At 34.1% G+C, this 22,567-nt stretch overlaps 1 protein-coding gene across 7 annotated transcripts in view; it reads left to right on the top strand.

The window, feature by feature from the left end:
- The window catches only part of SOX6 (SRY-box transcription factor 6), a 624,429-nt gene that overhangs the window by 268,916 nt on the left and 332,946 nt on the right, over nucleotides 1–22,567 (top strand). For all 7 annotated transcript variants that reach the window (XM_082660447.1, XM_082660449.1, XM_082660450.1 and 4 more), the window contains one exon: nucleotides 1,056–1,263. In XM_082660447.1, the coding sequence (XP_082516573.1) occupies nucleotides 1,056–1,263 (208 nt within the window). The remainder of the gene's footprint in view (nucleotides 1–1,055; nucleotides 1,264–22,567) is intronic.

Genomic DNA, 22,567 nt, shown 5'->3' with positions numbered 1-22,567 from the left:
GAGAGAGATATAGGAGTGATTAAGATTTTTAAGCTTCTGATGAGAACAAAGCCTAGATGCTTTATTTATTTCATACAGTTTTTTATTGGGAGAGAGAATACCCATACACAGACAGATAAGGTGAATGCAAGACTACTGGTGGACTGTGGCCAAAAATGTTTGCTTAAAACTCTCAGTTCCGATTTAAAGAGCTATAAAAGCATTTTCTTTTTATAAACTTTTAGGTGTTTATTATTTTCAATCTAAGATCTGCTTTTTCTCCTTGAAGATGGACCTAACTCTCCTACCAGTTAGCCAACTTCTCTGTAATGTGAAATAATTCTTGTGTAAGTGTTTCTGTAACAAACTTGTCTTCTTGTTAAAAAAAAGAAAAAAACAAATCATTTTTAAATGCCACATGAAAAATGTGTGTGACTATGTGCTAAAGTATCAGGGGTAAGTGTAAGAAATAGAAAGAGGTTTCCATAACTTTGACAGATGTGTAGCTAGAAAACAAACAAACAATTTTCCTCAAACCCCAGCACACAAAAATATTCAGGTTGGCTAACTTTCTGACGCTGATTTAGATATTTTATATATTTTCTGGTGAATAATTAACGTGAATATGGAAGCTAATTTCTCTACTGTTTCTAAATTTAGGGATAATGGGGTTCTTTTTTGATGTACGTATATTTTAGGCTGTGGGAAGAGGGTTGCTAATATAAGTGCCAATTAAAAGAAAAACTTTACCATCCTTATAATTAATAATTGAATCTGAACTATTTTAAATGAAGGGTGTAAATGAGTAAGAAGTTGAAGTGTTCCTTGTAAAATTAAGTTTTTGTAACACTTCGGCTGCTTTTTTTTTTTAAAAAGAAAAAGGTCGAATCTACAATTTCAGGTTAGTTCCTTTGATAATTACCTCTATGTTTAGTATTTTTTTTTAAGCAGAGATAATTAATATATTTTATTTGTCCATCTCAGCCTCATATACTGTCATTCTGAGTTTGGAATTTTTCTCCAATGATATGTAAAGAAACATGTTCTAATGGTTTTATTTTATTTTTATTTTCTAGGAGTCAGAGAATAATAAGTTATGTTCCCTATATTCCTTCCGAAATACCTCTACCTCACCACATAAGCCTGACGAAGGGAGTCGGGACCGCGAGATAATGACCAGTGTTACTTTTGGAACCCCAGAACGCCGCAAAGGGAGCCTTGCCGATGTGGTGGACACACTGAAACAGAAGAAGCTTGAGGAAATGACTCGGACTGAACAAGAGGGTATGTGTGGACTTAACTGTTGGGCTTTATTCTTTTAAAGATTCCAGGCTTAAAAAAAAAATGAGTGGGGTTTTAAGGGCCAGAGAAGTGCATAATTGACACTAGCAAGGAAAAAGTTATTCAGAGGTTACCATGGTGATGGCAGATTGTGATCCATTAGAAGTGTTAAGCAGATAGTTCCATTTTTCTACAACTTTGTGCATTTTACTTGGCTCTTATAATAACAAATCAAGGTTTTAAACTGACTATAAGCCTTGCTCTGGAAAAGGGAGTACAGGTATTTTCCTAGCCACAACTTTATTTTTTCTCCCTTATTTCCTCTTGATGGATAGTGTTTTATTATGAAAATATCAACTGTTTAAAGAGAAAAAGACCCCTAATTTATTTCTCCTTATTTTTATAAATATTATAAATTTATAAATATTATTATTTTACCTCCAAATGTTGCAGAATTGAGAGCTGAGGGTTTCTAATACTATTAAAGCTAAATGTTCAAGGGAGGAGTTCTTTGACACATGACATCTACTGAAACATCCACCTTCTCTACTCTCTCTACAAGAGTCCACTTAGGTTAACCTAGGTCCTAAAAAGTAGATGAAAGTAGACTCTCTAATAATATGTTTAAATTAAATAAATCAACTCTGAGTGATTGCTATACTATGTATATTCTTTCATTTTTTTATGTACAGATTTTAGACTTTAAAATGTAGGATAATTAATGGCTCTGGATTACTACTTACATTGTAAGTTAAATTTAAACCTCTGTGGTACTATAGGGAAATGGGGATTTGATATAAGGGAATTTTTCATGTAAGTTAATTTTATTCCTTTAAAGGGCTCAGAAGTTTAAAAATTTCAAATTAATTTTTGTGATGTGTCCACCACATCAGCAATCTTTGTGGAAGCTTCTAAAATGTATTACATGCTTCCCTATCTTACTAACCAGATTATATGGCACAAAATGTAAACTTCTTTGTTGACTCAGGGTCATGATGCAGTAGAATATGATCTCCAATACCTATCTAACAATCATGTGACCCTGGATAAGTTCTTCAATCTCCCTGAACCACAAAATTTAAAGTTTGGTATGGTATTAACCTGACTTCTTAACTCAAACATTTTGAGAATTAACTATAATAATTAATGTGTCTTATGAACTGTAAATTACATACATTTGAGTTATTGTGATGATAATTATTATAAATGTCAATTACTTTACCATGCTATAATGTAATGATGCCCCCAGAGAGCTTTGAGATAATTAGGACAGTTGGCTTTATGGTTATTTCTCTGCAATTATGAAACTTTAGAGTTCCTGTGTCTGCTTGATTTAGATATCTTTTTTGGCGTGTGTGTGTGTGTGTGTGTGTCTGTGTATATGTGTGTTTTGGTTTCTCTTCCTTTCATATCAGGTTTCAGACTGTTACTTCTTACCTAGTTGTGAATATTTTCTAATTTGCTTCTTATATTCATCTGTCAATTATGAAATTAGATGATCATAACATTCTGGACTATATTTAAAATATGAACAAACATTTCTGGGTGAGTTGCTAAGAGATTCTGAGCAATATACATGCTCTTCAGTGCATGGACTTCATGCTGACTCTTCGGGCTGCTCAGAGACTTTATATTCCTCATTCATGGCTATTCTAGAATAACTGAGGCTGCCAGATCAATAAACTCTGAATAAATGAGATTGCTAGGTTACCTTTAATTGTGATTCACCAAAAAGATTGTTTTAGCTCTATAAGAAAGAGGTTTCAACATACTTTAGAGGGCTCTGTTGTGTAAAAATAAAGAAATTGATTTGTGATGATTTTTTAGGGGGAGGGGTCTAGACTGCTAGGGAATTTAAAATCATCCTTCTCTTGCAAGTAATGATTAGTGTTTTCTTCTTCATTATTGTGTGCTATAGATTTGATACAAGAGAGGCATTTGTAAGATGAGACCTCTCTCTCATTTAAGAGTCCTTTGTTATTATATTCCTACTATTGAAGAATGTTTTTTATGTACACTACAGAACTTTGTTTTGTACAGTACATATATTTTAGGCATCGGAAATTCAGTCATTTTTAGTGCATATCAACGTATATAGTACATTAAGTACAAATAGAAATGATAAAAAGTGTGCTTATCAAACAGATTCCAAAAATCTGGGAGGAATGCTGAATATAATGTATGAAAGAAACAAAAAGTCAAAAGTTTTTGACAAACTGAAAATATAAACTTAAAACTAATCCATCAAGATAAAATTTAATAGGTCTTATTATCAAGTCCAGAGGCTGTGACCAAAATTCCTATCTGCACAAGTAATTACTGAAGGACATTTAAATAGCAGACACATGGTTAAAAAAAAAACCCAACATGTGAATTTTAGGTGACAGAGAGTGCAATGGGGTCAGTGCAGTGAATATTGCCAAAAAATTGTCAGTGCTATCCCAGTCAGCATTACTAGAATTACAGTATGTAAGATTCAAGAGGTGTCGGTCCCACTGAACTTCCTGCTCAAAAGAATGCACCTGAAGTATTGTGTTGAGAATTACTACACTTTAAGAGGAACTCAGAAGCGTTGGGATATTCTCAGAGGAGAACAAATGACATGCTAACAGACACAGAATTATATAATAAGAGGAATAATTAAAGGAACTAGTAATATTATCATTATATTATCATATAATATTATATATCATATTGAAATTATAACAAGACCAGCTGTCTAACAGTGTAGCTGTCCATGTATGGAAAGACTTTCTTTGAAAGATAATAAATTATCTTTGGAGGTATGCAGCAATCTTAATTGCCATTTTAAAAGGTTATTTTAGACGAGGGGTAATTGGTCTTTTTCTGCCAAGACTATGAATTTTTATGAACAATATGCTTATACAGTATTCTATAGTTCATGGCATATTTTTTATAGCCCTAATCAAGAGCTACATAGTATCATGATTATTTTTCTACAAGTTTTCTTCTTATTTTGCAAGGTGCTATATTAGAACTGAGGGATTCTTACTTTCTTTCTTTCTATGGCTGTGAATCCCTTTGGTGGCTTGGCAACGCCTACAGGTCCATTCTTATTTTAAATGCATAAAGTAAAATCCATGGAATTATGAGAAAATGAATTATATTAAAATGTTAAATAATTTAAAAATTTTTTGATATGGTATGAAGTACTACTTTATTAATGCATTAAACACAAGATCTAATGGAGGGACTAAAAGTACAATTTTGAAGTAGTGATAAGTATAAAAGATATTTTGAGATATCTTCAACAAGTACAATGTGATATAAAAATATATTGTTATTTTATTGGTTACAATGTCACAGATATTATGAATTTATGGTTTGTTGCCTGCATCAATAATTTAAAGAAATGCAAATTTTCAGTTAAAAAAATTGGTGAAAATGAATTTTTTCCATCCAAGTTCACAGACTTCCTGAATTCTATGGATAGACTCCTGGGGTCTGTGGACCCTAGGTTAAGAACCACCGTGCTACATGATATTGCACACCTATCATGAATAAAACAATAGTCTCTAAATTTAAAGAGTTCATATTCTAGTAAAAGGTGTAAAACATATACAAAATGAACTCTTAATTCATATTTAATATGTGATAAGCTCCATGAGAACTACATAGATAAAATGTTATAGGAGTTTACAAGATAGATTGTGCCTGCCTAGGAAACCATGGAGAGGTTCTATAGGAAAATGAGTCTTAACTGGTCTTGGAGAATGAAAGGATATATATGTAAGTAGAAATGGAAGGGAGGGACATTTCAGTCAAAAGGAACAGGCAGAGAGCTTTAAAACAGCCTTCAGGTTCTACTTTAAAGTATGTGAAGATGCATATAGGGTATAAGACTGAAAAGGTAGGTTCTGTTCATCACAGTGGCCCTTAAATTCTTGGCTAAGAAGCTCAACCTATATGAAAGTTATGGAGGAACCACTGACTGTTTTTTAGCAGAGTAAGTTGATGGATTAGAGCTTTCCTCCAGGAAAGTTAATCTGGCAGCACTGTATTGGATGTATGGGAGCACAGAGAGATGTTAAGGAAATTGTTTCAGGCTAGAGATAATGAGGGCCTGAACTAAAGCAGCAGAAACAAGAAAGGAAGAAGGGGTGCATATGGAAAAGATATCGGAGGTAGAATTGTTAGGACCTGACATTTAAAGTGAGGAGATCAATAGAGAGGAGTGGTTTAAAGGTAGCTCAGAGTGAATAGGAGGATGGTATAACAGTTAATGAGAAAAGTAGACAACATGTTTTGGAGATGGGAGTAATGAGGATTTCTATTTTTTATTTTGAGTTTGATGCCTAATTTTAATCATTTGCTTGGAGCGATAGAACAGAACAGTGTGATGGGAGAAGAGAAATAATTATAGAAAAGGTCATTAATAAGCTTCTGATAGATTTCTGATTCTATAATATTATAATTATACTCTAGGTCTAAGGAGGTAAAATAGCTCCACCAATATTTGCCTGGCTTTGACTTTTTAAAGCCCCATCTCCTCATCTGGGACGTCCTTTATCCCATGGGATGTATAAAAGCTTTCAAATGCATTACTCACCTCTCCCTCGCTTCTACTTCCTGGTTTGAAGACCATACTTCATAAGTGACAAGCTTGTGTGATTGCCATGATAAATGACCTTTCCTGAGTCATTCTTGTCCTGGAGAACGTTTTGACTATATCAGACTAAATACCTTCCCCCTCATTTCCCCTCTTATACAGTAACTGATCTATAAAAAGTTTATTTATTATGGTCTATTTTAAAACAGTATCTACTTGATAAAACAAAAACTCTCTATTAGGTAATAGGAAAGTTATTCTCTTACAGGTAGATTCCTTGATTAACCAAATAATTGTCCAGTATTTTATCTGCCATTCTCTCAAGAAATGTCCTCTCCAGAGCAGTGATTTGACTGGATTGCTGAAACACTGATGAACAAAGGTGTTCTGTCTGAAGTGCCTCCGCTGAAAGTAAGATTTGTGGGAAAATAGGCAAGGCTTCTGTTTTGTTCTAAATTTAACCCTGAATTTTTCTGCCATAGATAGATAGGTTGGTAGGTAGGTAGATAGATAGATAGGTGTGCAGATGCATGGAAAAATGGATAGATGGATAGAATGAATGAATATCAGAATCTACCTTTTAAAACACTGTTGATATTGGTGGGTATAGTGTGTAGAAAGACTTTGATTAATAGATTCAGTTTTAAATGGTTCTAAGATAAAAAGCCTTCAGCTGGGATTAAATGATGAATTTTAGTTATCCTTGTATCACCCATCTTGTTGCCAATGTAGCTGGGCTGTAGCATAAGCGACAGTTGTCAGAAAATGAATACTTTAAAAAGGACTTCTATATCTAAATACATATATTTAATCAGAGAGTCCTTTGGCTTCTGAAAATAAGTTGTCTAATGAGAATTTCATTTGAGCAGCTGCGACTGAGGAGGTCAACAGGCATTGCCTAGGAGAATATGGCCCAGCTGGTTAAATCTGGTTGTTGTCGTGATTTAAATGGTCAAGTGCTGCTTGTAATCCAGGACCGTCTGTTTGTAAAGGGAAGAGTGAGTGCTTCAGCATAATGTACAGCTGTTTTAATCTCTCTTTAATAATAGTGCTTCAGCCACTATCATGTCTTGTATATCATACTACTAAGTATATGATCCTAGGCTGGGTGAACTGGTTTGGGTCAGGTTCTGGAGTCATGTGAGATTGCAGAGAAAGGGATGCATTGATATAAACCTCAACTCTAACAAAATAAGATTTTCTTTCTGACTTTTTGCTCTTTTAAAAGACTATATTTTAGTTAATAATTATTGCGATCAAGAGGGAGTGATGAAGTTTGTAGTTAGAAATATTAGAATAAATGTGTTCTCTTCGATAGAGGCCATAAACTTAATGGAAAGTATGCAGAGTTTAGGTACAGTTTCATAGAATGTATGTTGATCAGAAATTAGAGTATTTGTCCAGTGGAATTGTGTGCCTCAAGATATGATAATGAAAGTATGTGGATTCATTTGACTGTGTATGTAGAGAAAGGGCAGGAGCATTTGAGCTTTGGATTCCTGGTGGGATAGGCTTTCCAGTGGATTATGCAGCTGTTACCCAGCACAAGAATGAACACGTGTTTATGTATCTGATGGATTATTATCATTATTCACATCTCTAAACAATAATTTGGATTTCTACATATATTTTCACTGAATTATATTTAGTAAGCGTATATGTTGGTATGTGTTGCTCATCTGATAGCTTTTGCCTGTGTGGTATAGTTTAAGCAATGGGAGAACTCATTTTTGAAAGCCATATGTTTTTTGAGTAAGCTAGATCTGGGTTTGAATATAAGTTCTAATATTTAGCGAGGCAGTATAGTGTACTGGTTAAGAGTGTGGGCGCTGTCGCTATGCTGCCTGAGTTTGAATCTCAGTTCAACATTTACCAGGTGGATGACACTGGGCATCTCTCTGTGTTTTCTCAGCCAAATATTGGACATAATTATAGAGCTATCATGAAGAGATCAAGATTTAGTTAATGCAACTAAAACATTTAGAACACTACCAGCACATAGTAAGTGCTCAATAAATGTAGCCAACATTATTTCTTAGTCTTGGACAAATTATTTCATCCTTTGGTGCTTCAGTTCCTTTATCTGTAAAATTGGATAAATGATGTCTACCTTGCAGGGCTGTTGTGAGAATTTGACAGATTATATATACATAAAACACATAGCTTCTATAATTATAATTTATTATTACTATTACTGTTATAACTACTATTACTGTTATTATTTGAAGGAACATTTTGTAAAGAGAAATATTACAGGAATCTCATCCTGCACCACAGACAGAATCATAGGAAATGTCCCATGGTGTTAGGATTTAGCATTTGGCAGCAATGATATACTTGTTTTCTGGAAGAGCAATCCAGCTTAACTCTCCTTTCAGGCTCTTTGGAAAAGCTGATACTAAAGTTTTCCCACTGGAAGCCAATCTTCCCTGCTGAGAAATATGTGGAATATGATGCTGTCAGGGAGAGAGGTTGGTAAAGCCTTAGATGAGGTTTTAGATACTATCCAGTTACGAGCACTGTGTTCCTGTTAAAAAAATCTATTAAAAGGCCATGCTAAAAAAAATGTAAAAGTTTAACATTCATACCATGCTAGAACATCAGAAGAATCTTTTAAGGCAAAATTTATGGATATTAGGTTTTTGCCTCTGTTCTGATTGAAGGTTATATTGGTGAAGTATTTAGAGTATCCGAGATCCAAACCTTTCTTTATATTTCTCATTCATGGGAGAAGGTTTTGGATTTTTGCATAAAAAATGCATTAAGTATTCATCATGAAACCCCCAGAGTTATTATTTCAAGTAAGTTGGAAATTTCAGGTCATTTAAATGCTGAAGTTACCCAAGACCACTCATACTCCAGGTGAAGAAGCAGTCAGGTATTCAGAGTGATGCTGATGTGACTTCATTTTAATTCATTTTTTCTTCTCTTTAAAATATATCTTTACTCCCTTATAATGTTTGTGTCCTTGCTCCTATTTTAAAGAATTTTTATCATAGTCATAGCAAATACTAACCTAGTGCCAGATAGTTTAAATAAACATATTTCTACAAGTATTACACAATTAGGGATTAAAATGAGGAGCTAGAACTACTGGTTTTTGAATTATGGAAAAAAATAATGTTTCTTATGTTATTGCATTAAGTATATTTGCTTTCTAATTCTTTAGAAACTGATCATCCTCTCATATAACTTTATAAAGGATGTAATTAGCCTGAATCCTGTGAACCTTAGACATTCTGGACAAATCGTAATTATTTCAATTTGCTGTTGTTTTGCAACTCCCATTTACAGTGTTGGCAATGTCCTAGTTGGTTGAATCCTCTTCTCAACTTCATTTTGTGTGTCTCTGCCTTGAAAAGTTACTTCAAATTTCTTGGCCCATTTCTCTCTCTTCAGACTTAAAGATTCTTAAAGTTTTTTCTCTATGAATGTTAAGAACAGATGTAGGCAGTTGCTTCTGATGTTTCCTCTTACTGACCTGGGAAGCAAGGTGTTCCTTGGCATTTTGTTAAGAGGATGCAGCTTCCTCTCCATGGTTTGATGAAGTTAAGTCATATTCTCATACAACTTTTGAATCTGTTAAGTTGGAGAGGATCATTAACATTTTGCATTTTTTCCACTGAAAATCATTAGATAGACTTCTTCCAGATTTATTCTGGGATTCTCAAAAGTAATAGGGGCCAGTTTTTAAATCTGTACATTTTTTCTTGTACAATATATGTGTAAAATCCAAAGAAAAAATGAATAGAAAAGGAAGTTGCAAACTTAAATATGTGTTTATTATTTAATATTTGATTATATATATTATAAGGCATAAAAATAAAACAAACACCTGTGAATTCATCATCCAACTTCAAAAATGTTTTCTTCACCTATTCAATCCCTTTGCCAGAACTTTGTGTTTGGAATCTTCCTTTTGTATATGTTCCTAAATAATATATTGTTTAGTTTTGTTTCAGAACTTTATAAAAATGGTATTACACTGTAACCTTCTATGACTTGCTTTTTATACTCATAATTATATTTCAAGATCAATTTTGCTGTGTGCAGCTGTAGTTCATTTTCACTTTTGTATAATATTTCACACACTCTCCCATGGAATGCTATATAGGAGTATACTCTCCTGTTTACTGTCTCCGGACATTTGGACTATTTCCAGTTTTCTGCTAGTACAAACAGTGATGGTATGAACATTCTTGCACCTGTCTTCTGATACACATGTGCATGAACTTCTTCTATAGGGTGTATTCCCAGGAGTGGAACTGCTGTTGACAAATTTTGTATTATTTTTTCTACTCTGTTGGAAAACATTACACAAAGAAGTTGGGGCTGCAGTGTGTGTGTGTGTGTGTGTGTGTGTGTGTGTGTGTGTGTGTTTGTGTGTGTGTTTAATGTGTGTGTGTTATAATTTTCGAAAGGCTTAACTATCTATACCTTTTGGTTCCACTTCCTCAAAATGTCTAGCCCAGGTTTCCTTTTATCGCTGAGCTTTTCAGAAGCTTACAAGAGCTTTGATGGACCCTTCACTGCAATTTTTCTTTTTCTTTTTGTTGTCTCATAATAAAATGTCTTCAGCCCTTCTTTTAAGTATGAGCACAAGTGTATTGTCATTCTCCCTCTGGACTATGATTACTAAGTTTGTTAGGAAACACACTTTTTTTCCTCTTTTGATTCCTTTCATTGACGTTTCCACCTCTGTGTGGTTTTTGAATTAAAGTAGTTCCTGATCTCTAACCTTATCAGGTTCATGATCATTTTTTCCTTAAATACCTACTTCAAATTCAAAATTAACCAGCAAACCCTGTTGATTATTGCCCCTGCTCTAACCATTCATATTGGAATAGATATATTTTTCTAGCCAAACAGTTGGCTTATTAGCTGGAAATCTTCACCTGTTTCTTAAAATGTTTTATCTGGGAATCCTTTCAGCTGCAGACTGGCCTGAATTTGATGTGCATTCTTGCTTGACTCTGGTAACTTTCTGGGTAATACCTAATAATTAATTAATTAGTTAATTAATTGATTGATCTTAGCACTGCTTTCTTAATTTAGAAAATGAGGACATTGGTTGAGCATTAAAGGCCAAATTCTAAAATTCTATGTGCTTTGATTTTCTTTTAGAGTTTGTATCTAAAGTTCAGCATCCTCTATCTGTAATTTTCTTTTCAAACTGTTTTCAGAGTAAATAAATCATCTGAACCAATATCATGATTCTTTTTCTCTTAATATGGTTGAAATTGTCCTTTACTATTTCCAGTCTCTTTTTTTCTGACGTTAGAATCTTTATAAAGATAGAGATAAAAGCTGCCATCAAGTTTTGATGTCTGAAAAAGTCATTGTCTGTAATGAAGTACTTACAGACAAAGCCATGGATAATTGGCTCAGAAAATGCTATACATGGTTTGAAAGATTAGCAAACGGAGGGCGAGTTTAGTAGGGTGTGATGATCCAGAAGAAGGTAAAGGTCAATAATTCTACCTTTTGGTAGAGCTGTTGTAAAGGGGATTTGGGCCTTAGAGGGAATTCACGGCCATATTTATTAGCCATATGAGGCTATGGGTTTACTGCTGAATAACTGTGACACTTAGACCTATCATAGCTTTCTTAATGTATGTCTTGAGGGTTTAAGTATAACTGAGGAGCCATCACTTAGAAGCCAGACAAGTACACTCACAATGAAGTCACAGAATATAGGCCATGCCCTAGCATGGGGAAGCAGAAGTTAGAGGCCTATGGCCTGTGGACTTCTCTAATTGCTCTCATGTAGTGAATTGAAATGAGTAAATACAAATAGAGGGTTAAAATAAGTGGAGATATAATGAAGAATAACTATGAAAAATGACAAAGTATTGAATTATTTGCAAGAACTATGGTACCAGCAATAACAGTGGTAGAATTACTTTGCTACTAATGTGTGATTTTTGAATGAAGGCAACCAATAGTCAACGGGCAGTTTTGAGTGGCTAACAAACCGTGTGCACTAGGATGCCACTCCACTCCAAAATGCAGTGGAACTTAGCTTAACCTGGAATTTTGTAGCAGGTCCTTCAGAAATACCTCTAATCTTGTACTTCTTACTCCTGTCACAGGTGTGGAAGAGATGGGAAATTTAAGAATTAATGCATAAGCAACATGTTTTTTTGGAGCAATCTCCTTTGTTTCCAGGTAGAAAAGGGAGACTGGGGAAAACTACCTTATGTACCTAATGTACAAAGTCCTAAAAACTATTCTTTGATCTTTTTGATAATGTTGGACAATATTTATATAGTGACAGTGTCATTTTGGAATACAAAGGATAGCAGTAAATTAATGTTGTTTGCTTATAAATATTATTGTCACCAAACTCATGTGCACAAAAGCTCATGTATTAATTTTATTTCTCCATTAGTAATTGTAATTTAACTCTTAATCCCCCATTCTCACTAATAGAAGGAAGTCTGGTCTCACTTCCAGGTAAACTCAGTTACTTCAGGATTTAACTTCAGTCAGTAGAATTATGCCCCTTTCCTCATGGTTTTACCTGATATTCAGAGGGTTTAGGCATTTTACTGGCATTGGAACTTTGGTATTTGGCCAGTGATCATCAATCTCTATTATGCTTGGAAATAAAATTCATTGCTTAAAATCCGAACATGGTACTCTGGCTTTCAAGACTCATCTTAAACTTACATTTTTTCTCAGGCCACTCCAGCTACTGGATCTTTTTTTTTTTTTTTTCCTCAAGCATGTCTTAATTCCTTTGTACTTCCTCTTCCCTGTATATAGAATTATTTTCCTTAGATTTAAGTATGTTGGTTTCTTTTTATTTTATTTACTTTTTCTTCTTTCTTTCTTTTGAATACATTTCTTAGATATGCTCTGTTTATTTAAAACAGTAGCAAAAACTTACTGTCTCTGTCTCGCTGTCTCTAGCTACTCCACCATTTACTCACTTTGTAGTCAGTATTAGCTTCAGATGTTAGGTGTATTCTTGGTACCTGATGGAGACTAACTTCTTTGAATTTTTTTTCTAATACTTATTATCTCCCACATATGCTGTGCTTTTTCTTTTTGCTTTGATGTGACTATAATTTGGACATTTCTTACTCATATTAGGGCCACTACACATCATAAGAATTTGATTCCTAGGGTTCTTTTGTAATCTTTCTCTAGTGAGCATTCTGATTAAGAAACTTGAAGATGCAACAATCTCATGGCAAACTTTCTTATCTAAAGAGTCAGCACTGTGTTAATTTGAATTAGTTATTTAGTCCAACATACTTCATGCTCAGCCATTATCCCTACCCAGAATAATCTTTTATCTCTCCTCTTCTTATCTAAGTTTTCCATCTATCCATTTTACAATACATAAAATCCAGATCACATCTTGTCTTCTACTGATGACTGTAGCCCTCTTTGTCTAAAATTTGTGGAGTCTTAAAAAAAGTCAAACTCGTAGAAATAGGGAGTAGAAAGTTGGTTGTCAGGGTCTGGGGATGGGTGGGGGAGACAGAGAGAGGTTGGTAAAAGGGTACAAACTTTCAGTTATAAGATGAATAAGGTCTGAGGATATAATGTATAACATGGTGACTATATTTGATAACATTATATTGTATACTTGAAAATTTCTAAGATTAGCAAATCTTAGCAGAGTAGAATTTAAATAGGATGAGGTGATGGATGGATGTGTTAATGAACTCAGTGGGGGGGAATCGTTTCACAGTGTATCTATATATCAAATCATCACGTTGTATACTTTAAATTTCTTACAATTTTCTTTGTCCCTTATACCTCAGTAAAGCTGAAAAAAACCCATATACCACTCCATTTATCAATAGATTATAACTCAATATTTGCTATTTTTTAAATTGAGATTTTTTAATTGGGTTAATTATAGATTCACATGCAGTTGTAAGAAAAAATATAGAGAGATCCAGTGTACACTTTGACCATTTTCCCCCAGTGATAACATTTTGCAAAACTGCCACATACTGTCACAACCAGGTTATTAACATTGATACAATCCATTGATCTCATTCATATTTCTCCAGTTTTAATTGTTCTCAGTTGTTGTGGATATGTGTATTAGGTTCTCTACAATCTTGTCACCTGTAAATCACCTATATAGATTCATGTATTCACTACCACAATCAAGTTATGCTCTTTTATAACCATACTTACCTCTCTTCTACTCCAACACCCCTTACCAAATGCCTGTCAACATTAATATGCTCTTCATTTCTAACATTTTGTCATTTCAAATATGTTACATAAATGGATTTGTACAGTATCTATTTTTTTGGAATTTGCTTTAAGAAAAAAAAAACCAGCATAATTCCCTGGACATTCATCCAAGTTGTTGTATGTATCAGTAGTTCATACTATTTTTTAATTGCTGAGCAGTATTCAGTGGTATGTATAACATGTATGTATCACAGTTTATTTAACCATTCACCAGCTGAAGGATGTCAAATCAAACATCCGGTTTTTGGCTATTACAAGTAAAGTTGCTATGAACACTTGTGTACAGGTTTTTGTGTGAACATAAATTTTTATTTTTCTGGGATTCATGGCCAGGGGTACAATCGCTGGGTTGTACGGTAATTGATGTTTAGTATTATAAGAAACTGCCAAACTATGTTTCAGAATAACTGTACATTTTACATTCCCACTAGCAACGTATAAGTGATCTAGTTTCTCTGCATCTTTGTCAGCGTTTGGTTTTGTCATGTTTATTTTAGCCATTCTGATAGGTGTATAGCGAAATCTCATTGTGGCTTTAAATTGTATTTCTTTTATGGCTAATGATGTTGAGCATTATTTCATGTGCTTGTTTACCATCTGTATATCCTTTTTGGTGAAATGTCTATTTGTGTCTTTCATCTATTTTTTAATTGGATGTTTTTTTACTGTTGAGTTGTGAGAGTTCTTTATTATTCTATTTACTAGTTCTATGTTGAATATGTGATTTGCAAATATTTTCTCCCAGTCTGTAGCTTGTCTTTCCATCTTCTTTACTATAGGGTTTAACAGAGCAAAAGTTTATAAATTTGAAGAGGGGCAATTAAGCAATTTTTAATTTTATGGATCATGCTTTTTGTGCCAAGTCTAATAATACTTTGCCTAGCCCTATATTCTAAACATTTTCTCCTATTTTTTTGCTAAAAGATTTATAGTTTTATATTTTACATTTAAGTCTATAATCAATTTAGGGTCAATTTTTGTATCAGGTGTGAGGTTTAGGTCACATTTTTGTACAAGGTGTGACATTTAGGTTTCATTTTTTGACTTAGCAAGGTCATAGGATGCAAGATCAACTCATAAAAATCAATGGCATTCCTAAATGTTAGCAATGCACATATGAAAACCAAAATTTAAAGCCCAATGCTATATATTATTTCTCCAAATAAAATGAAAAGTCTAGGTACACTTAACAAAACATGTACAGGATCTGTTGCTGAAATTACAAAATGCTGGTCAGTGAAATCAAAGAAGACTTAAATAAATGGCAAGACATCCTGGTCATGGATCGGAAGACTCATAGGACTGGTAAAGTTGTCAGTTTTCCTCCAAAAGATCTATATGTTTAATGCAATTCCTATCAAAATCTCAGCAAGACTTTTATGAACATAGACAAGCTTATTCTAACATTTATATAGAAGGAGATAGGCCCTAGAACAGCTAAGTTAATCTTGAAAAAGAATAATAAAATGTTAGGAATCACTCTACTCAATATTAAAGCTTACTGTAGCTACAATAATCAAAACAATGTGGTTTTGGCAGAGAAATAGATACATTGATCAATGGAACATAATAGAGAACCCACAAATAAAACCACCAAATTATGCTCAACTGATTTTTGACAAAGAAGAAAAGTATTATTTGCTATTTTACATTTATGGATCTTGCCTCCCAAGAAGATTTTAATTTTTGAGGACACAGACCATATCTTTAGTCTATCTTCAGACACCTAGTATAGATCTTAGCATATAATATGCATTAACCTAAAAATCTGTTGATTTATAAAAGATTTCAGAGAGACAAATATTATTATGGCTCAGAGAGGAATAGATTCAATTTTTAGGGAATGCCCCTTTAGTTAAGCAAAGCAAAATATACATATTTAAATGCACACATATGAATGCTCAGTATTTCCATAAGCATTTATTAAGCTCTTTCATCTGGTAGTGTAGTGGGTGAGGAGAGGTAAAAGTGGAGAAAGAGGGAGAGAAGAAGATGAATACAGAGATGAATAGATACTGGTTTTTAGTAACCCTCAGTTTAGTGGGAGAAACACATGCACATAGAGTAATTATATTATAGTAAGTGCTATAGCAGAAGGAGCTATAAAACACTGGAGTACAGAAGAGGGAACTATCATTTTGTCTAGAAGATTTAGGAAGGGATTTATAGGCATTTGAGCTGGATTTTTGATTAATTATAAGCTATTCATAGTGAACAAGAGACATAATAGAATCCCAGATAGAATAGCATGTATAAGTTTTCAGTGATGTGATTAAACCTGTGAGTGTGGTGAATTCAAGAGGTTTGGTGTAGTTAGGATAGGAGACGTGACTAAAAAAATGGATTGAAGCCATTGTAAAGAGTTTGAATTTTATCTTTTGGGTAGTAGGGAGCAGTAGAGAGCTACTTAAAGTAGGAGGATGAATGACATAATTGTATACATTTCTTAGAAACGTAACTTTGGTAGCATTTTGACTCTCAGTTGGAAAGAGACAAAGCCAAGTGCGGGGAAATCTGTTAGTAGGCTATTTTAATGGGCCACACATGTACTGATAAGAGTCTAAACAGCTAAGGCATTGACAAGGGTTAGGGAGGAAGAATCAACTTTTAGATATATACTTGAGGTTGCTAGTTAGGTGTGAGGTGTGAGGTTGGGAAGAGAGTCAAAGATGATTGAAGTATCCTGGTAGAGAGAATCAACAGTGAGGCTACGAAGATGGTGAATATAGATAGATGAGAAGGTTTAGGGAGAAGGTTTGGGTTTAGGCATACTGAGTTTGAGCATTATGTGAAGGTGGATATACCTGGCTGGCAAACGTAAGACTGACTATCCTGGAGACTAGGAGAGAGCTCCCTTTCTTATCATTGTTATGGATTTAATCTCCTTTTAGAGAACTCATTGCGATTAGTCGTTGTTGCTTTCAGGTGGCATCATATTTGCTACATAGTGGAAGCTCTATAATCTAACATTCTGTTCATGTAAAAGAAAAGGATCGACTATAGGCCAATATGGCTCATGTGTGTCTTATGTGTTCAGGTAAATTTAATTAATCTTTTAGCCCAGTGTTTCAAATTGTTAGTAGCGCGGTTGTTGCTGGGAACTTGTTAGAAATGCGAATTCTTGGGCCTCACCCCTTACCTACTGAATCAGAAACCCTGGGATGGGGCCTAGCAACCTGTGTTTTAACAAGCTCTCCAGGTGCTCCTGATGCACACAAAAGATTGAAATTATGCAATAACACCTATACTATACTGTGCTGTACTATACTACACTGGACTATACTGTACTAAATTCGAAGCCATATAATATGTTACCATGAAATCATCTTGCAACTGGGCAACATATTTTCAGCCATCCTTATGACCAACAATTGTCTAACAAGTCATAAAATAATGGATAAATTGATTTGATTAAGAAGTAGGGTGAAAGTACAAGCCACAGGCTATATTTGGCAAGGGGTGTAGCTATTATTTTCTCATTTTATTACTCTTTCTTTAAAACTTATTTCATTTAAGTTTGTATCTCCAAGTAGCTAGAAAATAAAATTTATGTGGTATCATGAAGAAAAATGCAATTCAGGACTACTTTAGGGGTTTAGCGACTAGTTAGGGTGATGGTGTTAGGGGCTTTAGTTAAAGAAGAAAAGCTGATGAGAGAAAAGAAAAGTTACTGTGCGGTTTCAAATGTATTCATCTGGATTCAGATTTTATTTCAGTTTCTTACCTTGATCAAAGGTGAGCACTCGGGTCATAGCATATGACTCCCCTTATCTGAGGGTGCTTAATAGATACTATTGGATGGTGAACCAAATTTAATACAGAAAACAAAGCCCACAGTGTTTGGGCTTAAGAAGGTTAACATTTAATTGCCAAACAAAATCATGCATTCTTGTTAGACATGTAGATCTAGAAGTGTGGAGGTGACTAGCACATAAGTGAGTTTCCTAGTTCCTTAGGTGAACAACCTCAGGTTTCTTTGGTGATGAACTTTAGTTTCCGTTAGCCCCGCTTGCTCTGCCATTCCTGCTGTTTTGCAACAGGACTTAAAAGTGCTTTAAGTGCTTGTGACCGTGGTAATGAATGAAAATGTCTTTCCAGCACTGAGAGGATTGCATTAGACTGAATAGTCACCTCACTTGTAAAAGCACTATTAGAGTGGGGCAGCGGTAAGTAAGGATAACGATTTGTGTCCACTGCTTATTTACTGAAAATTGTCAATGTATTATTTATTGAGAGCTCTCCAGACAGTGCTTGTCAGAATAAAAATGTCAGCTCTGAGCAAAATGTTATAATACATAATAAAAATGCTAGGTATGCATTTTAGGGAGACAACTAATTAGACCTGCTTTTTCTTAAGGAGGGGGAAGTAAAAATGTCTGATATTGTGGATTTTCTCCATTTATATAAGTCCTTTTCTACACGCCCCCCCAGCTCAGTATTTGGTTTAGAAACTTACCATGCCTGAGCAATAATTTGAACAACTTTGTACTGTTGCCATTAGACACCCCAAGTAGTGAGGAGACTGGCTAAAGGAGGAAGGGCCTGGCTTGCAACCCCACAGTGAGCAGCTGCCCTCACCTCTGTGTTCTGTCTGGAATTAGAAGATGTCACTTGCTCCCTGAGCAGTGCTTGTGGAAAACTGCCTCCAGTGTAAACAGCATGAAATTATTAGGCTTATTCCTCAGCCGTGCTAATTAACCCCAAACAAATTTCACATTAAGGAAACAGAATTCAATCAATGTAAATGTTATTGCTGTGTATTACTGTAAGCAATAATATAGTGGCTAAAATAATTAATTATTTTGGATTTTTTTTAAAGAAAGTATTTTTTATGGTGTTGCAAAATATTTTGCAAAAGGATTATTTCCCTTTTCTTCAGCCATTCCTGGCATAGAATATAAAATACCCGTCTGGTAAAGCATGGGTGATATGCAGTTGTTTTTCACGGGAAGGGAAAAAAGTATTTTGGAATGAGTGCTCCAGGTTTGCTTAGTCTAATATATTTTCATTGGTGATACATATACAGACTTTGTCTCCTTCTACCTATGGTAGTTCACCCCTTATCGGAGCAATTTCCTATCGTTTTTCCCGTCATCACCAGTGATTATGATGGTGGTGGTGGGAATGATAAAAAAGAGTGATGGTTAAGTACACTCCACTTCTGAGGGAAAAAAATGAAATGCCACTTTATTGCATTTCAGGTTTTGGGAAGCAATTGCCAATAAAGATTTTTCCTGTTTTTTGTTTCTAATCTGGGTTCACATAGGAAGTCAACTTATCCTCTTCAAGATAATTTTCTTAAATTTTTTTGGAAAACAACCAGATTTGTAAATAATTTCTTGATTGTGCCTGTGATAACTTTGAATAAAATTTATCATTATCATCATCTTCATCATCTTCAAATACCTTTAAAGACATGAAGTACAGAAGCCAGATGACATGTAATTTTATTTTTCATGCAGTAAAATGCACATTTGATTAATATGGAATTATTTATCAGTTAAGCGATAGCATGTTCTATGGTGTATGAAACACAAATACGATTTATATTGAAATTATTCTGAGATATGATATATCCTTTAACCAATATATACTGACAAGTGCTAAATTAACTTTGAAATTTAATTTAACAAAATGAGTAACATAAAAACAAAATGTTACTTTTTGCAGATTTAACACAAGCCATTTCTTTGTAATTTTACTGTCTTCTAGTAAATGTCAGTCTCTGTCCTTCTCAATCCTCAATTAGTTCAGTATCCTATTTCATGGCCACTCTTTAATTCCTTACTTTTCTCTGTTAAAACTCTATCTTCATTTTGACAGGAGTATTTAAACTTTTCATTATAACTTACAAGCATAATAAGCAGATTGTACTAAGTATTTACAGTGATGCCAGAACTAATAACGAGAACATAAGTGTTCCAAGGAATAGCTGGAGCATGCTACTAAAAAAATAATAAAAATGTTTTTTATAATGTAGTCGAGAAGAAATTAAAATCTTGTGGGAGGGTTGTTTTAAAATAACATCTGAATGTACGTTTATTTGATTTTATTTTTTGGTTTCAACTGATTTCTTTCATATGGTTGCTTATATTTTGGTCTATTTCTTTAATGTCTACAGCTAGAGAGTGATTTTTCTTTTTGACTTCTCTGGACATTTATTTTCACCTTTCCAAATAGAAAACCTTGGATTTTTATTTATTTGCATACTTAGGAAGCTGATAATGTACCAAAGGTTATAAGACACTATATTCAATAATTTTAAAATTACATAAAATTTAGACTGAAGAATTTGTATTGAACATTTCTATATGTTTCAGATGTTTGTTTCTGAGTATATTTAAAGTAAAGCTTTAAATGATATGCAAGCTATAGCAAAGACTATGGCATGGTTAAATATTATAACTGGCACTTGGGTAGCCCTCTGGCAGTCAGGACGTTTAGAAGATATTAAGCTGTGCAATTTCTATGATTAATATTCCTGTATTTTAAAGTTATACTATAATATAATACCAAACTAAAAAAGTGCGATAAAATTCTAGAATAAGCATCTTAGAAAAACCTGTATTAGTATATTTTAAAATGAGATGCGAAGGGTTTGCATCCAGTACTTTATTCCCTCTGAGACTGTAATTGACAAACTGCAGTAATCATGCTTTTATGTGTTTTTCTCCTTCTACTGAATTCATTTTTAAAAATGAAAGTAAAAAAGGTAAAAAGAGGCTCCAGAATTTTGAAACCAAGTGGTCCTGAAGTGATGGGAAAATAGCCAAGGTGTCACAGCTAATTTCTGACCCTGTTTTATGAGTTCTGCTGTTCCTTATTCCCCCTGTCAGCCTGGGAATCCCTGAGGCTGTGCAAACTGGCCGAACTTCACTCAATTCCAGTTTTATATCCCCTTTTAATAATGTTGAGTCTATTCTGTCCAACTTTGATTCAGACAACCTGCTTGTCTTGAAAAAGTGATATATTTAATCAGTGACTCTGTCTCCAGCATAGCTCCCACTGCGTGTGACTAGAGCTGAGAGTACTGCAGTGGTCTGTCACTTCTGTTTGAATGGGTAATGTGGAGCCCATCAGCTGAAAAGACAGGAGCTGGAACTGCTTGTTAGGACACATGATCAAAAGCCACTCTCTGCTTTCTGCCAATCAAACCTCATGTCGCCTTGTGGGGCAGACATTAGATAGATTTTTTTTTCTGCCTTACACTGTGGGCACTTTGCCAGTTTGACATGTGAACTGTTACAAAAAGATAGCAGAGTTTCGACCGCTTGCTGACTGCTTTAAAATATTACTGAACACTTGTTGTCAAAATGAAATTTTCATAATACTGTATAATGATAAATGCTTTGAAGTATTATTATTCAGTGTCTTTATCTTGTAATTTGTGGATTTGTTGTTGTTTTTGCTAGGGCAGAAGAAACAATAGACAATAGCTTCTTGGGTGAAAGTAAGGGAGACAAAACCCTGTAAATCGATTCAATTGCAAAGCCAACGCAACTGTTTGACCGATAGTTTTGAATAAGATGATAATTGCTTTGTGAAAATAACATTAGTGAATTAAATGTTATTTTGCATTCTCTCCCCTCTGCTTTAAAAATTATTTACTTCTAAGTCAGGAAAGGAGAGTGGTTTATTTTGAAATTTAATTCAGGATTTTATTCCCTCTGCTTATTGAGAAGATGGACAGATTTCTAAATTCAAAGACATTCTCTGATTTGCAGCTGTCCTGATGGATATATTTATTCTGTTTTTTCTTTTTGTCATCCCCTGAAGAGTCCCTATTATATCACAATCTTATCTTTGTACCCATAGCAACCCTGTATTGAGGGTGGCATGACCTAACTTCTAGGCTTTTTAAGAGAAGAATGAGTACCTAAGTACTTTTGACTTAAAGGGCATTTCCTGCAATTTCCAAACGCCCAGATAACTGTTCTAATGCTGTTAAATGTTAGTTGGTGCTTTGATATCTCCAAACTTGCCACTTGGTACTTGCTATTTCTTCTCTAATGATCATTTTAAAAGGAGTTAAACATTTTCACCAAAACATACCATGGCAATCTAGTGGAACTCATTTAAACAGTGAGCTACACATAAACAGCTGCTCCTTCAATAAGCCATTCTTTATAATACCCTTATTACCTTCTAGTGTCTCAAATTCTGATTAGTCAACAGTGCTGATTGCTGCACGGCATTCCGTTGCCCATCTTCCTTCTGCTCAGCTGCTCATGTCTTAGTTGTTATTTGATTACAACACAACTTGTGCATTGTTTCTCCAAGTTGCTCTTCATATTGTGTCTTAAAAACTCTGAATTATCCAGGGAAACTGCAGTGGTGTGAGAGGGACTTTCTTTATGCACATTAAAAATGTCTGAACAAAGCATGGTACAAAATATATAACTATGGAACACTTATATTTGAAAGAATATTAGTGACTTAAAACTCAGTACTTATGGTCAAATTAAGAAACAGATTAAGTATGTGGAAGTATTTTTAAAAACATTGTAGTGC

Source organism: Grampus griseus, assembly GCF_964374135.1.
Source record: "Grampus griseus genome assembly, chromosome: 8".
Lineage (NCBI taxonomy): Eukaryota > Metazoa > Chordata > Mammalia > Artiodactyla > Delphinidae > Grampus > Grampus griseus.
The sequence above is the reverse complement of the archived record's forward strand: the minus strand, read 5'-3'. Positions and strand labels throughout refer to the sequence as shown.